At 38.7% G+C, this 21464-nt stretch overlaps 1 protein-coding gene across 2 annotated transcripts in view; it reads left to right on the top strand.

The window, feature by feature from the left end:
- NETO2 (neuropilin and tolloid like 2) overlaps nucleotides 1-20553 on the top strand; it is a 30503-nt gene extending 9950 nt beyond the window's left edge. The window contains exons 1-9 of one of the 2 annotated variants that reach the window (XM_085589556.1): nucleotides 610-634; nucleotides 1992-2048; nucleotides 3425-3565; nucleotides 5421-5669; nucleotides 7783-7827; nucleotides 7917-8044; nucleotides 12650-12878; nucleotides 16535-16648; nucleotides 19571-20553. In XM_085589556.1, the coding sequence (XP_085445682.1) occupies nucleotides 625-634; nucleotides 1992-2048; nucleotides 3425-3565; nucleotides 5421-5669; nucleotides 7783-7827; nucleotides 7917-8044; nucleotides 12650-12878; nucleotides 16535-16648; nucleotides 19571-20151 (1554 nt within the window). In that variant the 5' untranslated portion in view covers nucleotides 610-624 and the 3' untranslated portion in view covers nucleotides 20152-20553. Of the gene's footprint in view, nucleotides 1-609; nucleotides 635-1991; nucleotides 2049-3424; nucleotides 3566-5420; nucleotides 5670-7782; nucleotides 7828-7916; nucleotides 8045-12649; nucleotides 12879-16534; nucleotides 16649-19570 lie in introns of those variants that run through there. The other variant, XM_021540320.3, reaches the window with a different exon arrangement.
- The last annotated feature ends 911 nt before the right edge of the window (nucleotides 20554-21464 follow it).

Raw genomic sequence — 21464 nt, 5'->3', positions numbered from 1 at the left:
TTCTTCTGAAGGAGGAATTTTCATTCTAGGGTGAGTCAGTAATGATTAGCAGCATCTGCTTTGTATTTGGATAATGACAGATAGTATATTTTTAAGTGTATTAATATTGATGAAAATGCAGAATTATTGCAGAGATGGAAATTGAAAAACTACTTAAATCTTCACCTACTCTAACATAATCCATCCCTAAAAATCAAATAAGCTTCTAAGAACATAGCACTTGTTTGCAAGACCCATATGGTATTTTAGAAAACACCCACAGTTATGAACCTGACTTACATGGGAAAAAGCAGTTGTTGGTGAGGAAAGTTTTAGAATGAAACACAGTCTACTTCAGTAAGAGTAGAGAGAAGAAAGAAAGCAGAAACATACAAAATAAAATATAAATGCTAGATGGACACTTTCAGGAGCAGGCTTTGATTCTTTTAATCTTTTCCCAAGATAATATATCCGTGCCAGTGTTAGAGGAGCATCTGGATGAGCGGAGTCAAGATCACTGTGGTTCACAGTCAGTGCATGCTCACTCTGCAACTCCAAAGGGCTCAAAGTCCAACAGCAACACAGGGAAAAGCACAGATGGAAAAAAAGCCATTTCAACTGAGCCACTAAAATGCCTGAGCAACAATGCAGGAAGGTTGGGAAAATAAAATTAATTTCTTGAATGTGACAATAAAAATCCTGCTGAAATCTCTTTTTGCCCTGCAGTGCTAAGGCCATGCCAGCCTGACAAGTAGATTAAGAACATGGGAAGTGCCATATCAGGTCACATCAAAGGTCCATCTTGCTTGGTACCTCCTTTTACAGAGATATGAAAGCAGAACGAGTATAAAAGTAGAGTAAATTATATTTGCCCCAAATACATCCCAGACTTCCAACAATTTATGGCTTATGGGGTTTCTGAAACAGAATTTTCTACCTCAAGGGTGCATCATGAATTATGTGCATTGAAAAAAAAAAGGAAAAAAAAAAAAGAAGAAAGAAAAATATTTCTGTGATTTGAACATGCCACCTGCACACTTTGTCTGACACCCCTTGGTTCACTACTGGAAGAGACAAGCAGTAGTTGCTCAGTTCTCAATCTCAATGATATTTGTGGTTTTGTACCTTGTGTCCTGTCTCCCCTCAGCCACCTTCTGTCCAGGGCAGTCCAGGCCTGCTTAGTTAGCTCTGTAAGAGATGTGTCCAGAATTTTCAAGATACTCCAGATGCAAGGAAGTGAAAGATTTGAAGAGTGGCATATTAATTTACTCAATTTCATTCTCTTTCCCCCTCCCAGTAATCCTAAACAATTTGAAGTGACAAAGTTGACAAAGCATTTTAGGAAAATCTAAACAATTCAGGCTGCTTTTAAATTGCTAATGGACTGTGGAATATGGAGTTTTTCAACGGCCAAAAAGGAAGGAAAGAAAGAGGGAGGCTCTCCATCTCCAGAATGTGCATCTGTCCATTTTCTACTGTCTCATCATTTGCAGAAATCACTGGTATTGTGTGGCAGCATCACAACCACCAGTCTTGGAAGCACAAATCTGAAATCTATGGAGGGGTTAAGACCATGCAGTGTCTCCTGTGATCCAGATGAATTTCTTGGAAGCTGGAGAAGTCTTTTGCACACATTATGCAAATAGAGTTTTAGGATAAATATGATTCATTATAGCAGTGAAACATCTTGTTTCAGGATATAAAAAGTTTTATAGACAACAGATACCATGTAAACTCTAGAAAATATTCTTAAAAGTCCCCTCAAACAATGAATTGCTGTTCTTATATACACTTTCTTGAGGAACCTGGAAGAAGCACTAGCAGTGCACGTAGGCTGCACTGATTTCATAAGTTGAAATTTTAAAGAAAACACATAAATTAATTACATATTTTTATATGTTCTGAGTTGTTTTGATCAGTGATGCCAGGATTTGCATGAACTGGGACTGCAGAAAATGGTCTATAACTTTGAAGAATTACTGATGTTTTTCCTGTCCAATTTCTCTCATCAGTGTTGCTTGTAACAATCCTGGTAGTGGAAGGCATTGCTGTTGCACAGAAGACACAAGGTAAAATTTTAGTTTGATGATTTTCTCTCAAAAAATGGAAGAGTTTTATAACTTTTAATTGAGCAATATAAGTGAAAAGAAATGTTTGTATTCAGATATGAATAGCTCTTGAATTACCAGTATGAACTGCAGTATTTTCCATTTTCCCCCATTTGCTGCATTTTCTCCCAAATGAACAAAACTATGCAGTCACAAAGAACATGGAAGTTTCACTTTCCCAGGTAAAGTTGTACAGTTTTAGATGTTAGAGGTGGGAAAGAAACCACCACAGAAATTAATGTTTTCTGTATCTGACAACAAGCTTTTCAAATAGTCCACCCACAAACATTTTTGAAACCTGCTGAGTGGAGAAGGAATCTATTTCACAAACCTTATTTTTTCATATGTGGGATTACCCACCCTTAAGAGAGAAGAATTCCTTGAACTGCCACCTACTGAATTTCCTTGAAAAATTTCTGCAGAAGAGTTTTCACCCCCATAAATCAAAAAGCTGTCAGGATACCAGTGGAAGGTGATGTAATTTACTGGAGGCATCTAAGACCTGTACCAGCATGGATGTCTTCTCACAGGTCTGCAAATTAAGTGTGTAAATACAAATAATACTATGGGTTCCCTGTGAGACGTAGAAAATACTGAGCAGAAATTACATATGTCTTATTCTCTGCAATTCTGTGGATACCAAGGAGAAGGGCCAAAGGTACTTAAGAATATCAGAGATCACACTATTCCCAACCTCATCTCAGTGGTTGAGGAAATCTGAACCAAGATCTGTGAATAATCCATCATGAAGAAGAGGAGCTTCAATCCTAAATGAGAGCCTTAGCTACCAGGGCAATCTAGGAATTTTATTAACTACCATTGCTGTATTTAGTGTATTTACATACTGAAATTCATTCTGTTACAAACATCCTGTATTCCAACAAATTACTGTAAATAGATATCCTACCTTAGCATATTCTGGAATCAGGGTCAAAACCAGTAAAAGCTGTCAAATATTTTTGATTATATTTACATAGGAACAGAGATTACATAACCCTTAAAATAATGGTATTGGCAGCCACTGTGACTATTTCACTTAGAAAGAAGAGTATCAAAAACCCAAACTGAGTTGGGAGAAAAAAAGTTACTCCCCCTCCTTTCCAAGCATCTCTGGATATATGTGATACTCAAAAACTGTGATTTCTTTAGGATGTATCCCACCACAAAATTAAACATAATATTTTCTTATCTAGACATTAATGAGTGCCTTTCAAGAGGGCTTGCAACCAAAATAAATTACTTTCTTTATAGGCTATGTGTCATGCCAGAATTTTACTTTATCAAAACTGCATGCTTGCAGAAGAAACTAATTTGATCACTTTTTTTTTTTGCTTAAGGTGGGCAAAATATTGGAGTGAATCGCATTCCTCCCAGTCAGTGTGACAACTGGGTCCGGACCAGTAATGGAGGACATTTTGCTTCACCGAACTACCCAAACATGTACCCACCCAATCAAGAGTGCATCTATATCTTAGAAGGTACATGCTTCATTTCTGCTTAGTTTTGCTGTAATCTTACTGTTAAATGGAAAATCTTGAACTGTTTAAAATGCCATCTTAACACTGCTGCGAAGAATTGCATGGCCATTCTGGTAATAGAATGAATTCTAGAGCCATTTACTTGAACAACAAGCTAAATTTTCTCTCTCAAGTTATAACAACAAATAAATAAGAAATGCAAACAGTAAAAAATTAGCTATATAGAATAAGACATATCCTCACAGCCAGGAAAAGGAGCAGCATATCTACTATAATCTATGAAGATAAGGAATTAATAAGGTAAAAACTGTAGCTTGTTACTTTAATATCACTGATAATAGATTGCAAAATATGAAGGCTATTTCATACCATGGTGTAATCTTCTACCTCAGCAGAAGAAAACCCTTATGCTGTCCTTCATTAATAAAAAAGATATATCTGGCTGCCATGGCACTGTACTAAAAATACAGAGATCTGTTAGCACTGCTGAGGTTACTATTAAAATAATGTGATGAGGACAAAAAAATGTCATTAATTAGAATAAAACCATATTCCAATGAGAATATCTTAAATAAAGGCTGCAAGACTTGAGACACTCCAATTATTTTTCCTTTTATTAGAATGCACCCAAAATCCACTGAAGTCAGCTAAAAATATTAGTCAACCTAATCATCAGATTCATATCAATTAATTGAAATATTTCAAGTAATGAGGTTTGATGAGTTTTTATTTGTACAGCACAGTAGTGGTTCACAGGCCCCTCCTTTTTGCTTGTTCCCACGCACATCTTGGTTTTGCACCTTGCCTGCCCAGGAGCACCCCAGGGAGCAGCCAGCCTGTCCTGCTGCAGGGCTGGGGCACAGGAGCAGCTTCCAGCCCTCCTCAGTCCTTCCACAGAAACACTGTGCGTGCCTGAGTGGGGCCAAGGTCTTCCAGAATTTCTAGCCAAGATCTGCTCCTTCATGCAGAGCTCTGCCAACATTCACAGCAGCTCCAAATGCGTGTAGCTCTTGTGAGCGAGGCAGAAGGTCTGACGGGAGGGCTGGAGATGCCAGAGTAAATCCTTTTGGCATTCAGGAAAAGCAGGCAGTGTGTGATGCCTCAGAGCTGTCACTCCAGATCCCAGCCAGCATCGGGAAGTTCACGTAGCACAGCCGGTGCCAAGAATGAGGAACAGTAAAGCCATTCATACAGGAGAAAGTCTTGGGATCCAAAGCACGGATGTGAGAGTCAGGATTTAGGGCTCTGATCCCAATCCTGCCACAGGCTCAGATTCACCAATATGCAGTCTGTAACCACCTGCATATTACTGACTTACATGAAGCACTTACACTTCCCTGAATATTCTAATAAAAGATGTCTTCTGTGAAAAGATCTGCCAGTTTGGACTTTATGTTTAAGATAGTGAGTAGTTCTTCCTATCTTTCTCTTTTCCATTCTTTTCTGCATAGCTCAGTGTTTTGTCCTTTTTTATGTCTTTTGCTTTCACAGAACACTTGTTTTAATTTATCTCTTAATATGTAACCTTGTTTGAATACCTTTGTATATATGTTCATATATGTTATATGTGCTGCATTAAATTAATGTGATTTCTGAATTTTCAACAATTAAGATCAGCAAGCAAAAAATTGTGCATGATGCTATGCGAAAGTGACTTTTAGAAAAGAATTTCTAAAAATATTTCTAAAATAGCTTCTAGAAAATAATTTCTAGACTGCAGATGTATTTTGAGAAGTTTCCAGTTTCTTTTTTATCTTGCTGTTTTGGAGGCCTGTCTCTTCGTTACTTCATGTCTTTGTGGTTTTTTTATCAAGATCTTCATTTAATCTTTTGCTCAATTTTTTTTTATGTTTAGCTGCTCCACGACAAAGAATTGAGTTGACCTTTGATGAACCTTATTACATAGAACCCTCATTTGAATGTCGGTTTGATCACCTGGAGGTTCGAGATGGACCTTTTGGGTTCTCCCCTCTCATTAATCGTTACTGTGGTCTGAAAAGTCCTGCACTAATTAGATCAACAGGGAGATTTATGTGGATCAAGTTTATTTCTGATGAGGAGCTGGAAGGAAAGGGATTTCAAGCAAAGTACTCATTTATACCAGGTAAAGATGTCTAAAATTCTGACGGAGTTAATGACTATCTGCTCCCATTGAGCTCTGTGGGTGTGTTTGTCCTCTCAGCCTAGAGCTGCATTTCAGCATGAGCACTTATGAGGCACAGTGACAATGTGATAGCCACAGTCTCAGTCCTGCTAATCCTACAGGCCACATGGCTAAAAACACTTGGGGAATCTTGACTGAAAGAAATTACAGATCTGTAATTTGCTAGAGAGGAAGACAGTTGAGCTTGTTCAAACTGAAATCTTCAGCAGCAGCCTTTATTTGTCTACTTGTACCAGTTTCAGCAGTGGTAGGAAAGGAAAGACAACACATGCAAAGAGCTGCCTTTTCACCAGCCTCTCTTCTAGGCATGTAAGACACTGGACAAAACCACCTGAAGCAACTTTACAGTAGCACTCTAGCCAGATGCAAAACATTTTAAACCTCCGTTCCAAAAACCCAGAGCAAATATCTGCACAGTCTAAGCATGAGCTCTCAGTATAACTGGATTCCCTCAACCCTTGGGCTCAGACAACAGAGCTGCTCTTTGCTCAGTGCTGTGTAGTTCACAGGTGCAAAGGAGAGGACAATGTGCTGACAGTGCCTTTAGACAAACAAAAATTACATCTGCTCTGTGGAGGTACTTAAACCTGGCAGGGCATCCTTCTTACATGAAAACTTGACCTGATGTCCTTGTGCAATGCTTGACTATTGTACTTCATAGATACTACACATGTAGTTATCAGCATTTTATTGTCCTTTGGGACAAAAGCCAATATACAAGTGTCAGCTCTACTACTTCGATAAATGTATACACAAATATAACTTCTTCATGGTATCTTTACCCCTAGAGCACATGAAAACACAAGTCATGATTATATATTACTGCTTAGGGATTTAGACTCAGAAACTTCATATTAACATGGTGACCAGACCATTGGGAATTACATGATAAAAATGTTTTCACAGGGACAGTACTTATGCAATTTGCTAAGTCCATTTCCAAAGCCATTTCATCAACACCACTTTCAAAACTAAATTACCATAGTTGCAAGCTGAAACTTTAAATATACATTTAAACTGTGTATTATTTTCACAATAGATTACAGCAACTGAAGAACTGATATTTTTCTTTTCCTTCCTCTTCGTTTACATGAAGTGTGGTAAAATATTTTATTGTTGTGAAAATGAAAGGGAACATATACACATACTCCTGCTTCATAAAAAAATCAGCATACAAAGAAGGCTGAAAACCTTGCAGAATTTTGCATATAGTGATCATAGATTTTCACAACAGGTAAATAAAAAGAGGAGAGCAAAGAAGGCATGTTCTGAACTGGGTTGAGTCTTAAGCTCAGGATTGAGGCATTCTAGGAGAAGTGATAAACTTCCTATATAAAAAATAATTAATATTTCCTATTGAAAAAATAATTTATAGAATCACAGAAAGAGCCAAATTCTGGACCTTCATTTGAAAAAGAATTTTGTACCAAACCATTGTGCACTTTTGCATGAACTAGTGCTTTCTTTGCATAGAACATTTCATAAACCATGTCTAGAGCTGTTCTGCATGGCCTAATACAAGAGACACAGATAACCCAGGGAAAAGTACCTTTAGGATTGAACAGCCTTCTTCACATTCTTTTTTAAAGAGCAGTTAGCAATTTCTAAGTGTTGATATATTCTGCTAAGCTCAGTTCAAATTGTTCAGAACTACATAGACAGCAGTCTGATAAAGTAAATCTAAATAAGCTTTTTGCACAGAGAAAGAGACCCTGTACTCTTGTGGAGCTCCAGCAGTTTCAGTGAAAACTGACATAGTTAAATTCAGAATATAATGTAGGAACAAAATACTGAATAGTAATTTTTGGTGTTGTGCTAGAAATCTGAGCTGTCAGGATAGAATTACCTTTTTCAGATAAGGTCAATCTTTGTGGAATAATGTTCTCATCTAAAAAAACTTTGACTCTATGTGCTCCAATTGATTCAGTAAACTTTCTGGCAATTTCTTTTGTGACATAATAAAAAATGGACATAATCTGCAGATAATACTAAAGCTTGAAGTGATTCTCAAGCACTGATAGCCGTGGTGATTCATGACTTCTTTCTATTACAGATCCTGACTTCACTTACCTAGGAGGTATTTTAAATCCCATCCCAGGTATGGAATTACAGTAACAATTTCTTTATACATTAAATTTTAAATTAATGTTATATTGTATTTGACAGCAAGGTCTATCTTGTCCCTAGACTGCCAATTTGAGCTCTCGGGAGCTGATGGAATAGTACGTTCCAGTCAAGTAGAACAAGAAGGAAAAACAAAACCAGGACAAGCAGTTGACTGTATCTGGACAATTAAAGCCACTCCAAATGCTAAGGTGGGTTTTGTTGATATGATTCAGTATATAATGGGTTTCTGTGACAGTAGCAACAGGTAATGGTCACTAACTGTGATTTGCATAATGTTGTACTTCACTAAAATGAGTCATGTAGCAGTGGCTTAGGAAATCCAGAGAGAGATTTTTTTTCTGAAATTAAATTCAATAAGTCCATAGTGCTGGCTTCCTATTATTTGAAGCTTCAAATACCAAATAACTGTGAGAACTGTTTAAGCAACAATTTTCAGGGGCATTTGACTTGGATCTTGGTTTTATTGGAAGACTGCATGCAAAAATGCTGGCCGACATCTTCAGTAATTTCCAGTAAATCTCACTGCCAAAACTTAATGTTTTGCCTCCAGTGGTTCTATTGGAGAATTTGGTTCTGTTCAAAGTCAACAGAACATGTACCTGCTTCTCCCATCTAATTCACAGTCCAGCACCTTGAAACCCACTTTCATCAGCAGTCTGAGCTAAATGGAAAGGCTTTACCTTGTTAGGCAGAAAGCAGGATAAAATCCTGTTCACAGCCCCAAAATATACAATAGCTAAAGCCTGAATCATATTAGTTTCAGTCATATTTATTAAATATGTTGCACAGAAGAGCACATTTTTTCTCCATAGAGTATACACATGTTTAATTTTGCTTCTGCTTGCACATACATAAAAATTAAAAAATATTTTGAAGCAGTAGCTGCCAAGATAACAAACCTTCCTTCTGCCTTCTTACGCACTCCTAACACCTAAAGTAACCAGCCCTGTTAACTACCTTGCAAGTGCACTCTAAAATAGTAACCAAAAAGATGATAATAAGAGGACAAAACATGAAAGAAATTAAAAGTTCATTAATATATTTGAGCCTTTGAGGAAGTGAGTCAATTCCCAAAAGCCCTATACTAGTCTAAGTAATAGATGTAGTTCTTCCAGAAACAATAACAAACCCATTTTCTCTCTACATTGCCACTTGAGTGCATCGGGTCTTGTGCTTAAGTATTTTAATAAATTATTGAATGTTGCCAGAAGGCAGAGTTATAGCTGGGTGAGTCCTGAAATTAGATCATCATCCTAAATTATTGATTTAAAACATTACAGAAAAATAATTCTTAGTATTCTGACAGTGGTTTCTCAAGCTTCAATTCAGGCAGAATTATGATGATAAAATCCATTAGATCTGATACAGTGCAGTCTCTTGAGAAAAATAAGCATAGACATTTTTTAATTCCTCAATTTGATTTGCAATAAAAATAAACTTTTCAAACTGACACGAGTCCAGCAATGAAAGTACTTTTAAAATGTGTAAAGCAGACACTTTATAAATCATGTCCAGATTTCATAAAATTAACAGAATAATCAATATAATGTAAGAGAAAGGACCTTTTATACTTGCCTAGCACATTAATCCAAAAGAGCTTGTGAAGAGGTGAGCACTTTTAATGGGATTATTCCTTTGTTATCATACAAATAATAGCTCTACTAAGTGTGCTAAATTATTTTTAGTTTCCATTGTAACTTTGTAGCAGATATATGAAGTCAGTCATTAAATACTACAGTACAAATACTAGCAATTGCAGCTCACATCCATGTTTTTGAGATAAGTCATCAATGGAGAACAGGTTCTCAATGTAGCAGAATTTCCAGCAGTAAATCTTAACAAAAACATCAGGGGGAATAAAAGAAAATAGAAGAAAAGAAAAAATACATATGCTGAAAATCACAAAAAACTGAGGTGAAGCATGAGCTAATATGGCACTGGCTGCACCTTCAGACAGAATGTGCAAGGGAAGGCAGTGCTGGCCAACCTGCCTCTGGAAGCACTGGAAAGGAAAAGCCATGGGGTACAAGTGACATCTGTCTTTCTCTTTTACCATGATTTCAATAAAGCCTGATAGGTGTAGAAATGGGGAGGGGGAATATCTTGTTTTGTCTCCAAGAGGTAGTTGGTATCAAGCTATGGCAAAGGGGCAGCAAACTGGGTTTTAAAGCCCAAGAGTGAGATTCATCTGCCCTGACAGCCTGCACCTCACCTGAACAGGGGTGCCAGAGTCCTTGGTAGATGCACACAGCCCCGGTGTGCAGGGATCAGTCAGTCCCTGGGCAGATGCACACAGCCCCAGTGTGCAGGGCTCAGTCCTGGGTAGATGCACACAGCCCCGGTGTGCAGGGCTCAGTCTCAGTCCTGGGCAGATGCACACAGCCCCGGTGTGCAGGGCTCAGTCAGTCCTGGGCAGATGCACACAGCCCTGGTGTGCAGGGCTCAGTCAATCCCTGGGCAGATGCACACAGCCCCGGTGTGCAGGGCTCAGTCAGTCCTGGGCAGATGCACACAGCCCCGGTGTGCAGGGATGAGTCAGTCCTGGGCAGATGCACACAGCCCCGGTGTGCAGGGCTCAGTCAGTCCCTGGGCAGATGCACACAGCCCCGGTGTGCAGGGCTCAGTCCTGGGTAGATGCACACAGCCCCGGTGTGCAGGGATCAGTCAGTCCTGGGCAGATGCACACAGCCCCGGTGTGCAGGGCTCAGTCCTGGGCAGATGCACACAGCCCCGGTGTGCAGGGCTCAGTCAGTCCCTGGGCAGATGCACACAGCCCTGGTGTGCAGGGCTCAGTCAGTCCCTGGGCAGATGCACACAGCCCCGGTGTGCAGGGCTCAGTCAGTCCCTGGGCAGATGCACACAGCCCTGGTGTGCAGGGCTCAGTCAGTCATGGGCAGATGCACACAGCCCCGGTGTGCAGGGCTCAGTCCTGGGCAGATGCACACAGCCCCGGTGTGCAGGGCTCAGTCAGTCCCTGGGCAGATGCACACAGCCCTGGTGTGCAGGGCTCAGTCAATCCCTGGGCAGATGCACACAGCCCCGGTGTGCAGGGCTCAGTCAGTCCTGGGCAGATGCACACAGCCCCGGTGTGCAGGGCTCAGTCAGTCCCTGGGCAGATGCACACAGCCCCGGTGTGCAGGGCTCAGTCAGTCATGGGCAGATGCACACAGCCCCGGTGTGCAGGGCTCAGTCCTGGGCAGATGCACACAGCCCCGGTGTGCAGGGCTCAGTCAGTCCTGGGCAGATGCACACAGCCCTGGTGTGCAGGGCTCAGTCTCAGTCCCTGGGCAGATGCACACAGCCCCGGTGTGCAGGGCTCAGTCAGTCCCTGGGCAGATGCACACAGCCCCGGTGTGCAGGGCTCAGTCAGTCCTGGGCAGATGCACACAGCCCCGGTGTGCAGGGCTCAGTCAGTCCTGGGCAGATGCACACAGCCCTGGTGTGCAGGGCTCAGTCTCAGTCCTTGGTAGATGCACACAGCCCTGGTGTGCAGGGCTCAGTCTCAGTCCTGGGCAGATGCACACAGCCCTGGTGTGCAGGGCTCAGTCAGTCCTGGGCAGATGCACACAGCCCCGGTGTGCAGGGCTCAGTCAGTCCCTGGGCAGATGCACACAGCCCCGGTGTGCAGGGCTCAGTCAATCCCTGCCTGGGCAGATGCACACAGCCCCAGTGTGCAGGGCTCAGTCAGTCCTGGACAGATGCACACTGCCCCGGTGTGCAGGGCTCAGTCAGTCCCTGCCTGGGCAGATGTGGCACACTGAGCCCAGCAATGTGCAGGAGAGCTCCTGGACAGGGGAGCAGCGCCTCAGCCTCCACCTGGGCACATTGCTTCTCCGGCAACACAATAGCTATCTATGAATTGTTAAAGTCTAAAATGGCCTTTGCAGCATGCTTAAGTGACATGGTTTCATATCTCAAAATTTTCAGAAGAATTTTGAGAATTCCAATACAGCCATTGAAGAATTTCAAAAGCCTTTTGATGTGTTAATGTAATTTTAACTGAATGACAATCTTGCACGAGTTTCCTTCTCCAGCAAAATAAATTATTTACTTGCTCTTTAAATACCATCTCAGTCTTCTAATTTCCTTGCTGCATGTATGCTAACACATATTCTGCTTTCTCTTGGATTAGATTTCTGCTTTTAGAAGTATTAAGATTAGTTTAAATTCATTAATTCTTCCTACACAGCCAGCTTACTTCTTTCTCGTTTCCATTTTTATTCAAATTACTCCTGAGTTCATGGTTTGTGTCTTCCATAACACAGCTACAGTTCAGTAATTAGCTTTCATTCTGAAGCAATAAATTTTAATTTCCTTATTTTACTTCAGAGCTTTTCTGACTAGACTCCTTCCCATATATTTTAACATTGTTTTTATGAATTAGAAAGAAAGAGAACAGTCAAAATACTTTTAAAATTATTTCAGCACATTTATGTATTCCTTGTATCTCTTTCTAGAGAAACAGATCTCACATTTAGCAGAGCTTCTTGGGGGTTTCTTCACCAAATGTGTTGATTTGTAGTGTTTTTCCAAAGGGAGCAGAAATAAAGTAAATTTTAAAATAAAGATTGTTTTAGGGAACAGGGAGAAGTGAAACATATACCCAAGACAATGTCAGGTAATGGTCCACATGGACATCTAATGAGAAAATCCAAGTTTAAAAGTGTTGTGAATTGGGAACTACATTTATGTGTAAAGGAAGAAGAAAATACCTTATTCAAGATTTGCTAAGAAAGAAAACTCTCCTCTCTGTATTTCTTCTCTCAAAGACATTGGTTCCTCTTTTCTAATAGATCTATATGCGATTTCTGGACTATCAGATGGAGCATTCCAATGAATGCAAAAGGAACTTTGTTGCTGTGTATGATGGGAGCAGCTCCATTGAAAACCTGAAGGCCAAGTTCTGCAGCACGGTGGCCAACGATGTGACGCTGCAGACAGGGACAGGGGTGGTGCGGATGTGGGCAGATGAAGGCAGCAGACTGAGCAGGTTCAGAATGCTCTTCACTTCCTTTGTGGATCGTAAGTAGATCTAAAAATGCCATTTCTCCTGGTACTGGGGTACTTCAAGTGTTTTAGGGAAAGCATCAGCTGAATATTAAGCAGCAGGAATAGATGAAAAAGGTTGTTTCTGTTTCCTTCACATACTAGCAGGTAAATTAGATAATTGCTTTATTACATTTCTAACATGGTTCCTGAAGAAAAGCTTTCCTCCATTCTTAAAAGTCTTATTTTCCACTTGAATTCAGCAATAGTTCCCTAGGCTACATCCTTCTCACAAAGACACATCTTTCCCTACAAATGAGCACAGACTTACTTCAAAAAGACAGCAGTGGACTGATGCATGCTCTCACACTAGCACCCAGTTCCCTGCCAGACACCACAACAGGCTCTTCTTAAGGCCACTCTGGATGTTCAGAAGAGTAGAAAACATGTCTGATCCTGTCAAGTCTTGCTCTCCTTCCTAAAAATAGTTCTATCTTCAGTTGTGGGTCTGGAGCTACAGCCCCTCCAGCCAAGCTGCTCCCTTATCCTCAGCTGCATTTGGCTCTAATGGACTCCACACATGCTCCCTTAGCAAAGCCCTGTGGTGTTGCACACCCATACATAAGTAGTTAAATTCAAGTTGATTTGAAGCGCCTGTAATTAAAGCTGAGTTGTAAATGCCATCTGGATTTTTGTTTGGATTCAATAGCCTGGGTTAGAGGTAGTCTTTATTCTCATTGTAAATTAAGATGTTTCTTGAAAGAAGGCTTTATGTGAGATTTTTTTTCTTCTAAGAGTGTTGTACCTGAATGGAATTTTGTTACCTCACATATTTACAGAGGACAATACTGTCCACATTGTAGAACCATTGCAGTGCTGTTTATATGGCACTAAAGCAGACTGAGTTCAGAACTGCAGAGCAGATCTGAGATACATGGGGAGAGCTGAATGAAATATTCCCATTTCAGGAAATCAGACTTATACTGGTGCTAAAGGTTTTCAAAAAGTTCTGCTTGAAGAATCAATAGTACAGATTAGCTGACAAGAAAAAAAAAAAAACTTTTCTGACAGAACATGTCTGTAGCCAGTCCTGAACAAGATCCTGGTCACTAAGTTGCACAAAAGTTCAGGTTACAGGTAACAGGTAGCTTTTGTGTTCTGTTCCATGAAACAGTAAATTTTAACATAGGAGAAAAGCTACTTTTTATAAAACAACCTTCCTAAAGTAACAGATATGTATAAGAGAAATAGATTCTGGCTTACTTTGAGTATATGGTAGTAAAGAACAGTTGCATATTTCAAGCTAGTCGATTGCTTAACCTACAAGAGGCATTTAATAAGCTTTAGATATTGAGAATTTAAATAAATGTCAAGTTTAAGTACAGCTTGCAAAAATTGATAACAGCTTTTCCACTAGCTTTCATTTCAATACAATTATTAACATTGGTGATAGTGCAAGTTATTCTAGCTTTCAATGTAGAAAATGCTATGAACTTTACCAGGGAAATTATCTATTTATATTATAATTATTGGAGTGGGTTTTTTGTGGTTGTTGAGTTTGGATTTTTTTGGGGGCGGGGGGGTGGGGATGATTTTTAATGCAAGAGGTTGAAATACTAAGTATTCCTAAAGGTAGATAACTTTCCAAATTTGTGAGTTTAAAGCAACTCAAAAGTCATTGGCAGAAGAACATCTGCAAAGGTAAGTGGTTATTGTTATTTACCTGAGATACTCCCTTTCTTGGATAGGGTCATTGAAAAGTATGTGGCTGTAAAGTGTTTCAAGTATTTTTATATAATCTTGTCATAAGCAATTTTTCTAACTGAAATAAACGTGAATCTGAGCTTACCTTATTTTCAGATTGTTAAGCTATCTTTCTCTCCTACCTTGTTAATGATTTGTAATTACATGAAGCCAACCATGAAAATTATCAATATTTTTGGAAAGATTTCCATAAATTAACTAATAGTGCATGACAGTCACCTAACATACACCTAGAACTAACAGTGCATGACAGTCACCTAACACACACCTAGCACTGCTTGCAGGTTTGACTAAGTAATTCAGCTAACAGCAATGTGAAAAATCAATGTATTTGATTCCTGGCTTGATTCAATACATGAGTAATGCTGGATACAAAGAGCACTGTGAGCATTGCACCACTTTTGGGCAGCTGTTATGAGAAGAGTCCAGCTATGACCTTGAAGTCCTAGGCTGGAATTGATCAACCATTGTGACTTTTAGACTTCAAACTCCCCAAATAACAAACAAAAGGAATAAGTCAATTTGTTCCATCTTCATGAACTGTGAACCAAAGCCATGCCCACAAAAATTTAAAGGGACTACACAAACATGTAAAAGAGAGACTGTACTGGCAGATGGAAAAGCAACAGCAGAATGCATCAACCAAATACAGAGCTGTAAAAACAATTCACCTGTTCAGGAAAACGAGAATATGTTTACATGTTGCCAGATTGCCAGGGTTAAGCAGTAACAGCAAATACAAAAGCTTAAAATCAATGAGTGACTGTTACCCAACTTCAGTGGAGTAAGTCACAGAAACAAAATACATATTTAGTTTAGGAATGCAAAATCAAAATTAAATGTTTGAATGTTCTTTTTTTCATAGGCGTAACTCCTGTTTTTGTCATTGAGGTTCTCAAGCCTAACAGAATGACTAAGTGAGAAATGCAGTGTTCAGAAGCAGTCATTCCCTCTGCTCTACCCTTTGAGTTTCCTGTTCTGTTTCAGATAACCCAGACTGCTCAAGAACACATTCTTTCTGTAAAACAAAATAGTAGGATGCCTATCACACATCTTTGCTATTTAGTATATAACTGACTCCACTAATAACAGACATTTCCATTACAGACAGTAATGTGTGTAAAAATACCACATTACTGAAACAAAGGGAAAATCAATTTCTTGTCCAGTGCCCTGAATTTATAAATAATTCCCTACTTATATGCTACAACACTCTGAAAAGAATTATTACTACTTTCTAATATCTTTTTTCTTATATCAAGGAGCTGTAACAAATATTCACAAAAATATGGGGCAGCCTTCTAGTTAATGTCTTTCTTCAAATTTCTGACTATATATGGCTAGATACACAAAAAGCTAAACTGTATTCTCTCAGTCCCTGTATTAGCTCTACTAGGAGGATCCAAGAGCTTTTGATTCACAAGCAGGAATGACTTAGATGCCTCTAGTTATTGAAATCTCTTGCAATTACTGAAATAGTCCTCCACAAACTGAAATCTGATTTGCCTTAAGATAGTTATGGGCTCTAAAATGCAGATGTTCAGGGACTGCTTCACAACGTCTACACAGCAGATGCTCTACAGAATAAATATATAATTGATAGTGAGCATGTGATTTTTAAGTATTAAGTTTTTAAAGACACTTACTAAAACCTCCTTCCATCATCTGTGTTTTGTGACTGTCTCTATTTGCTCCCTACCCCTTTGGAGCAAGAATAGGTTTTATAGCATTGATAATACTGAAATTGCTGAAAGCAATTACAAGGAGAGAGAAAAGCATCAGATAGTGACGTGCAAGAGAAGTGACTGTGTTTGAAACAGAGAGGAAGAATGCATGTTAAAAACCCCAGATATAGGAACTTAATAGTTTTATTGCAAGGCATAAATGACTGAAAATTCTGAATATTTTCTTTCTCTTCTCTCCTGCAGCTCCCTGCTCAGGCAACACTTACTTCTGCCATAGCAACATGTGCATCAATAATTCTTTAGTCTGCAATGGCATTCAGAACTGTGCATACCCTTGGGATGAGAATCACTGCAGAGGTGAATATAGTGCAAACCACAGCCTTTATGAGCTAGGCTGGTCAGTTTGCCTTTCAAGAAAGTCATGAAATGTCTTTTTCCTGGAAATATGCTGAAGACAGCTATTCTACTAATCTCAGGAAGGTGTTCCAAATTTTTTATTTAAACTCGGGACACATGTAAGCATCCTGAATATTGATCTTACTGCTTTTAACTGAATTTCTTCCTCTTCAGCATATACTCTCTATTTTAAAAGGATATCCACTTGATAAGAACTAGAATTTAGTATTTTTGAGGCTGCATCCTATCAATCTCTAAATTTTAATGAAGCCAGGATTGTAGAGACGGGTAATACCTTTTAGAGATAAAAATAAAGAACTGAAAAACCACAGAACTAAGTTTTTAAGCACAAAAAGCCTCTCAGGGTTGAAATAGAAGCAATAATCCTCAAAGACAATTTAAAAACATTTGTTTAGAGTTGTAAATCACAGGCTATTTGAGGATAAATTCAAATGCTGTATATGGTGTGAGAAAGGATTGGACTAAGGAGGAATTCTTAGGGAGCATGAAATAAACTCATGGAATACAGACACTTGTAAATTATTGCTTCTAGAACATGGGTTGGGAGTATTATTTCAATAATCACAACTACAGAAAAGACTTGTTTCAATATCAACTTTGTAGGAAAAATTCTCATAATTTGAAGTAATTGTTATTCTGGTAAAGCACAGACATTCCCCCATGCTTCAAGAGCAGCTCAGTTGTCAGAGTTAGAACAAAACCAGGCTAATGTCAAAAATTTTACTTGCTAAAGAAAACAATAGAACAAAAACATTTGAGGTTGCTTGCTTAGGGTTTTTTAACAAATAGAATGGTAACAATAGCTCTGAACACAAAACTCCAGAAGATTTAAATATGTATTCCATTTCAAAGATAAACCGACCCTGCAGAAAAGGTCAAAACCTTCTCTATAGAAAGTCTTGAAACAAAATTTCTTTTCAATGCAAAAATCCTGCTTGCATTTTTTAAGTAAATAAACATTTTAAAAATCCTACTTGTTAATTGCATTTTGGGTAAGCAAAGAAATTAACACCATTAATAGATACTATAATGTAAGGCTTATTGTGGAAGTTTTCCAGTCAACAAAACTGGTCCATAACTCCCAAGTTTGCAATGTAAAACTAAGCTTCTTCTAAACAATCCTTATGTTTGATAATACTCAATATTCCCTCTTAAGTTTAATTTCTAGATCTCTTTTCCATCTTTACCAACTATTTTCTAGACTCTCCCCAGAATTCACACTTCACTAATGTACTGCAATATTTAAAAAAATAATTCCATAAAAACTGTGACTTTCCCAATATTTGTAAATTGCTGTACCTGCTGTTGAATAACCCAACATGCTTTATATTTAATGCAATCTAAATTGTGCTGTAATACTTGCACAGCAGAAATTAAGAGACAGCTGAAGACTAGATCCACATTGCCAGCTAAGGGAGACTGATGCAACCAAATAAGCAATTCTTAGCCTTAGAAAGAGAGCTGCTCACAATTGTGCTCAGTTCCTGCAGGCACCCAGAGTTCTCATTTAGTCCATATCAATAGCTACATAAATCTGAGCATATTGTGACCTACTTATGCCTAAGCCCTGTAACACAAAAATTGATAGAGAAGTCAGTTGTGTGCAATTTATTTTAAGAGACTGGTGAAGACATCGCCTTTTGCAAAGCAACTTTTTGATTAAAATATCTGCCAAGAATTAAGAAACCTAGATGCAGACAAGAGAACTGCCATAGCAGTGAAATTCACAGCTCCCACCATGAATGGCACCACTGTGATCTAAGTTATGCAGGACAAGGGGAGATATCTTCCTTCACTTCAAAGGTAGAAAGTAACTCAAAGGAAACAGCCTAAGTTCTGAAGCAGAAATGTAATTTCTTATTAGCCAACTCCTTGGGAGTCTCTGCTCAGCATAAGGATTGTTTAAAATAACACTCGATGGTGTATAACTCTCCCCATGCACTGTGGCATTTAGGCACACATCACACATATTCAGATGCCAGGAGCCAGATATCTGAAAATATTATGCAAGATTTAGGCTACTACATTTTCTTCCTCATAGTCTTAAATAGTCTTAACACTAGCCAGTGCTGCAGTGTAGAAATCTCTCAGTCCCGCAGAACAAGAACATTAATGGAACAGAAATCCAACTGGAAAACTTTTAATCTTCAAATAAGAATTTTAAATATGGAAAACCATCTTGTTCTGATGCTGCCATCTTGTGTGTTTTCACATGAAGTACTAGCCAAAATTGCCAGATGATCTGGGTTGGTTGGTGTATCCCCCCCACCTTTTTTTTTTTTTCCAAGTAACTTCCTCATTGGACTCTTAAAACTGGAATAGAGCTTTGCTAAAGCTCCCTGTGATTAATTAGGTAAACTGACTTATACTTACATTTCCAAGAGATGTGAAAACAGTACAGTCGTTCTTATATCTGATATTTCACTTCTAAAGAAGACCTAGACAATTTTAAATCTGGGTTTTCTTCTACTGACATCACTTGGGAATGTTACCAGCAGGAGCAAACCAGGTAAGAGAAACATCATCTGTAGCTGGATTTAATCCTTTAAGGTTAATTTAAGCCTATTTAACTCATGGATTTAGGAATATAGACATCAGTAAAGGTTCAGGATGGAAGGCTCATCTCAGCTGAGTCAGCAAGCACTGGTTCACAGAGTTGCACCTGCCACTGAATTATCATATTGTAGCCACTAATGACAGGGAATTAGAAAAATCCCATTGACATACAGGTCCAGCCTCCAGTCCTATTAAGTAATTTAATCACTTGCATGGCAATCACAATACATTCTTGCTTTGTTTAAATACATTATCAAAAGTGTAGAAACTAATAATTGTCTTGTCATAACAATTTTTTCTTTGTAGAGAAGAAAAAAACTGGATTGTTTGAACAAATCACCAAAACCCATGGGACAATCATTGGCATCACAACAGGGATAGTTTTAGTTCTTCTCATAATTTCAATTCTAGTGCAAGTAAAGCAACCTCGAAAAAAGGTTATGGCTTGCAAGACTGCCTTCAATAAAACTGGTTTCCAGGAAGTTTTTGATCCTCCTCACTATGAACTGTTCTCACTAAGGGACAAAGAAATTTCTGCAGATTTGGCAGATTTATCAGAGGAACTTGAAAACTATCAGAAACTGCGCCGCCCTTCCACAGCTTCCAGATGCATTCACGACCACCACTGTGGCTCCCAGGCCTCCAATCTCAAACAGAGCAGGAGCAACCTGAGCTCCATGGAACTGCCCTTCCGCAATGACTTCGCGCAGCCCCAGCCCATGAAAACATTTAACAGCACATTCAAGAAAAGCACTTACACTTTCAAGCAAGCTCACGACTGCCCCGAGCAGGTGATAGAAGACAGGGTGATGGAGGAGATTCCATGTGAAATTTATGTCAGAGGAAGAGAAGATACAGCACAAGGTTCATTATCTATTGACTTTTAACTTTCTGCTAAGGTGGTATCAGTGTATATACAAAATGCTTGTGTACAATGACAGTGTATATATTAAAAGTGTACCATACGCAGCGTGTGAGGTGCACACACTTTTAGCTTATTATACTTCATTTCAAAAAACAAAGCCAGTCTTCATAATTAATTCTTGCTGAAAAAATGGTGGATTTCCTCCAATCTTCCCAAGCTACCTATCATGTGGAGGAATAAGAGAGACTTTGCATGGAAATAATATAGGATGGTGGAAGAAAAAACCCTACAACTACTAATCACTGAACACTGAAAGCAATGACTACTATTCTCTTCTTCATACCATTTACTCTTCTTTAGATGTCTGCTTTTCAAGACAATTTTAATACCTCACTTGCATAAATAAAAGTAGTTAAGTGCACCACGTGTATGTCAACATAGGTGTCTTATTGTATTTGTCAAACTGAAAGTAGAGTTAGTGTTAAGTGCCAGTTAAGACTCACAAATTATGTTACAGCCATCTGTTTCACTTGCCTTTAATTATCATTTCCACACTCTATGCTTTGTGAGAAATAAGTGAAAAGAGTTATTGCCTTTTTACAATATCAAGTTATATTAATTTTAGTACATTTGGAAATATCTTTGCAGCTTTCAGTTAAAATACAAGTGAGTAGTCATTTGATTCTAGATGCAGACTTTTACAACAGTTTTCTTTCAAGAAGGTTTAGGATTTTAAAATATTCTGCCATATATTATAGCTCCATATGGCACACTGATTTCACAGCTCTGTACTTAGGAAACAATTTTGTTCCTGAGTTTTCCAAGTATTTACATAAATAGATTGTACTGTACATTTGTCTCTTAAAATAGCTTTTTACTCCTTGTTGCAGCCAATCTTCCCTACTGAAATCAGCAATGATACTTTTAGCTCATGTCCTACTTGCCTGAAGAGAACTGCTCTGAGGTCTGTGTGATTACTGGATATATGAAGGTACTGGAAACAAAGAAAGCACAAAGCAACTCTAATTAACCCCTATGGAATCCCTCTTGTGCCCCTTGTTTCCATATGCAAAATTGCACATTTCATACCTTTTAAAATGGTGGTTTGGAACTAATTTAAAATTTTTACAATATAGAAGAAAATTTTTAAAATATATTCTCATTGTGGTTTTTAAGCTTTTTATATAGTTTGATACTGTACAGCCTATTTCTTAAATCCAAATCTAGCACCTGGACAGCAATCTTCTTTCAGGGTCCCTCTTAGCAGTTCTGAATAACCTGCGGTTGTCGCTGCACACATCACAATTTCCAAGAATACTTGTCATGACTTCCACA

This window comes from Lonchura striata, chromosome 11 (assembly GCF_050655825.1).
Source record: "Lonchura striata isolate lonStrDom1 chromosome 11, ASM5065582v1, whole genome shotgun sequence".
NCBI lineage: Eukaryota > Metazoa > Chordata > Aves > Passeriformes > Estrildidae > Lonchura > Lonchura striata.
This window is presented reverse-complemented; position numbering and strand designations above follow the sequence as displayed.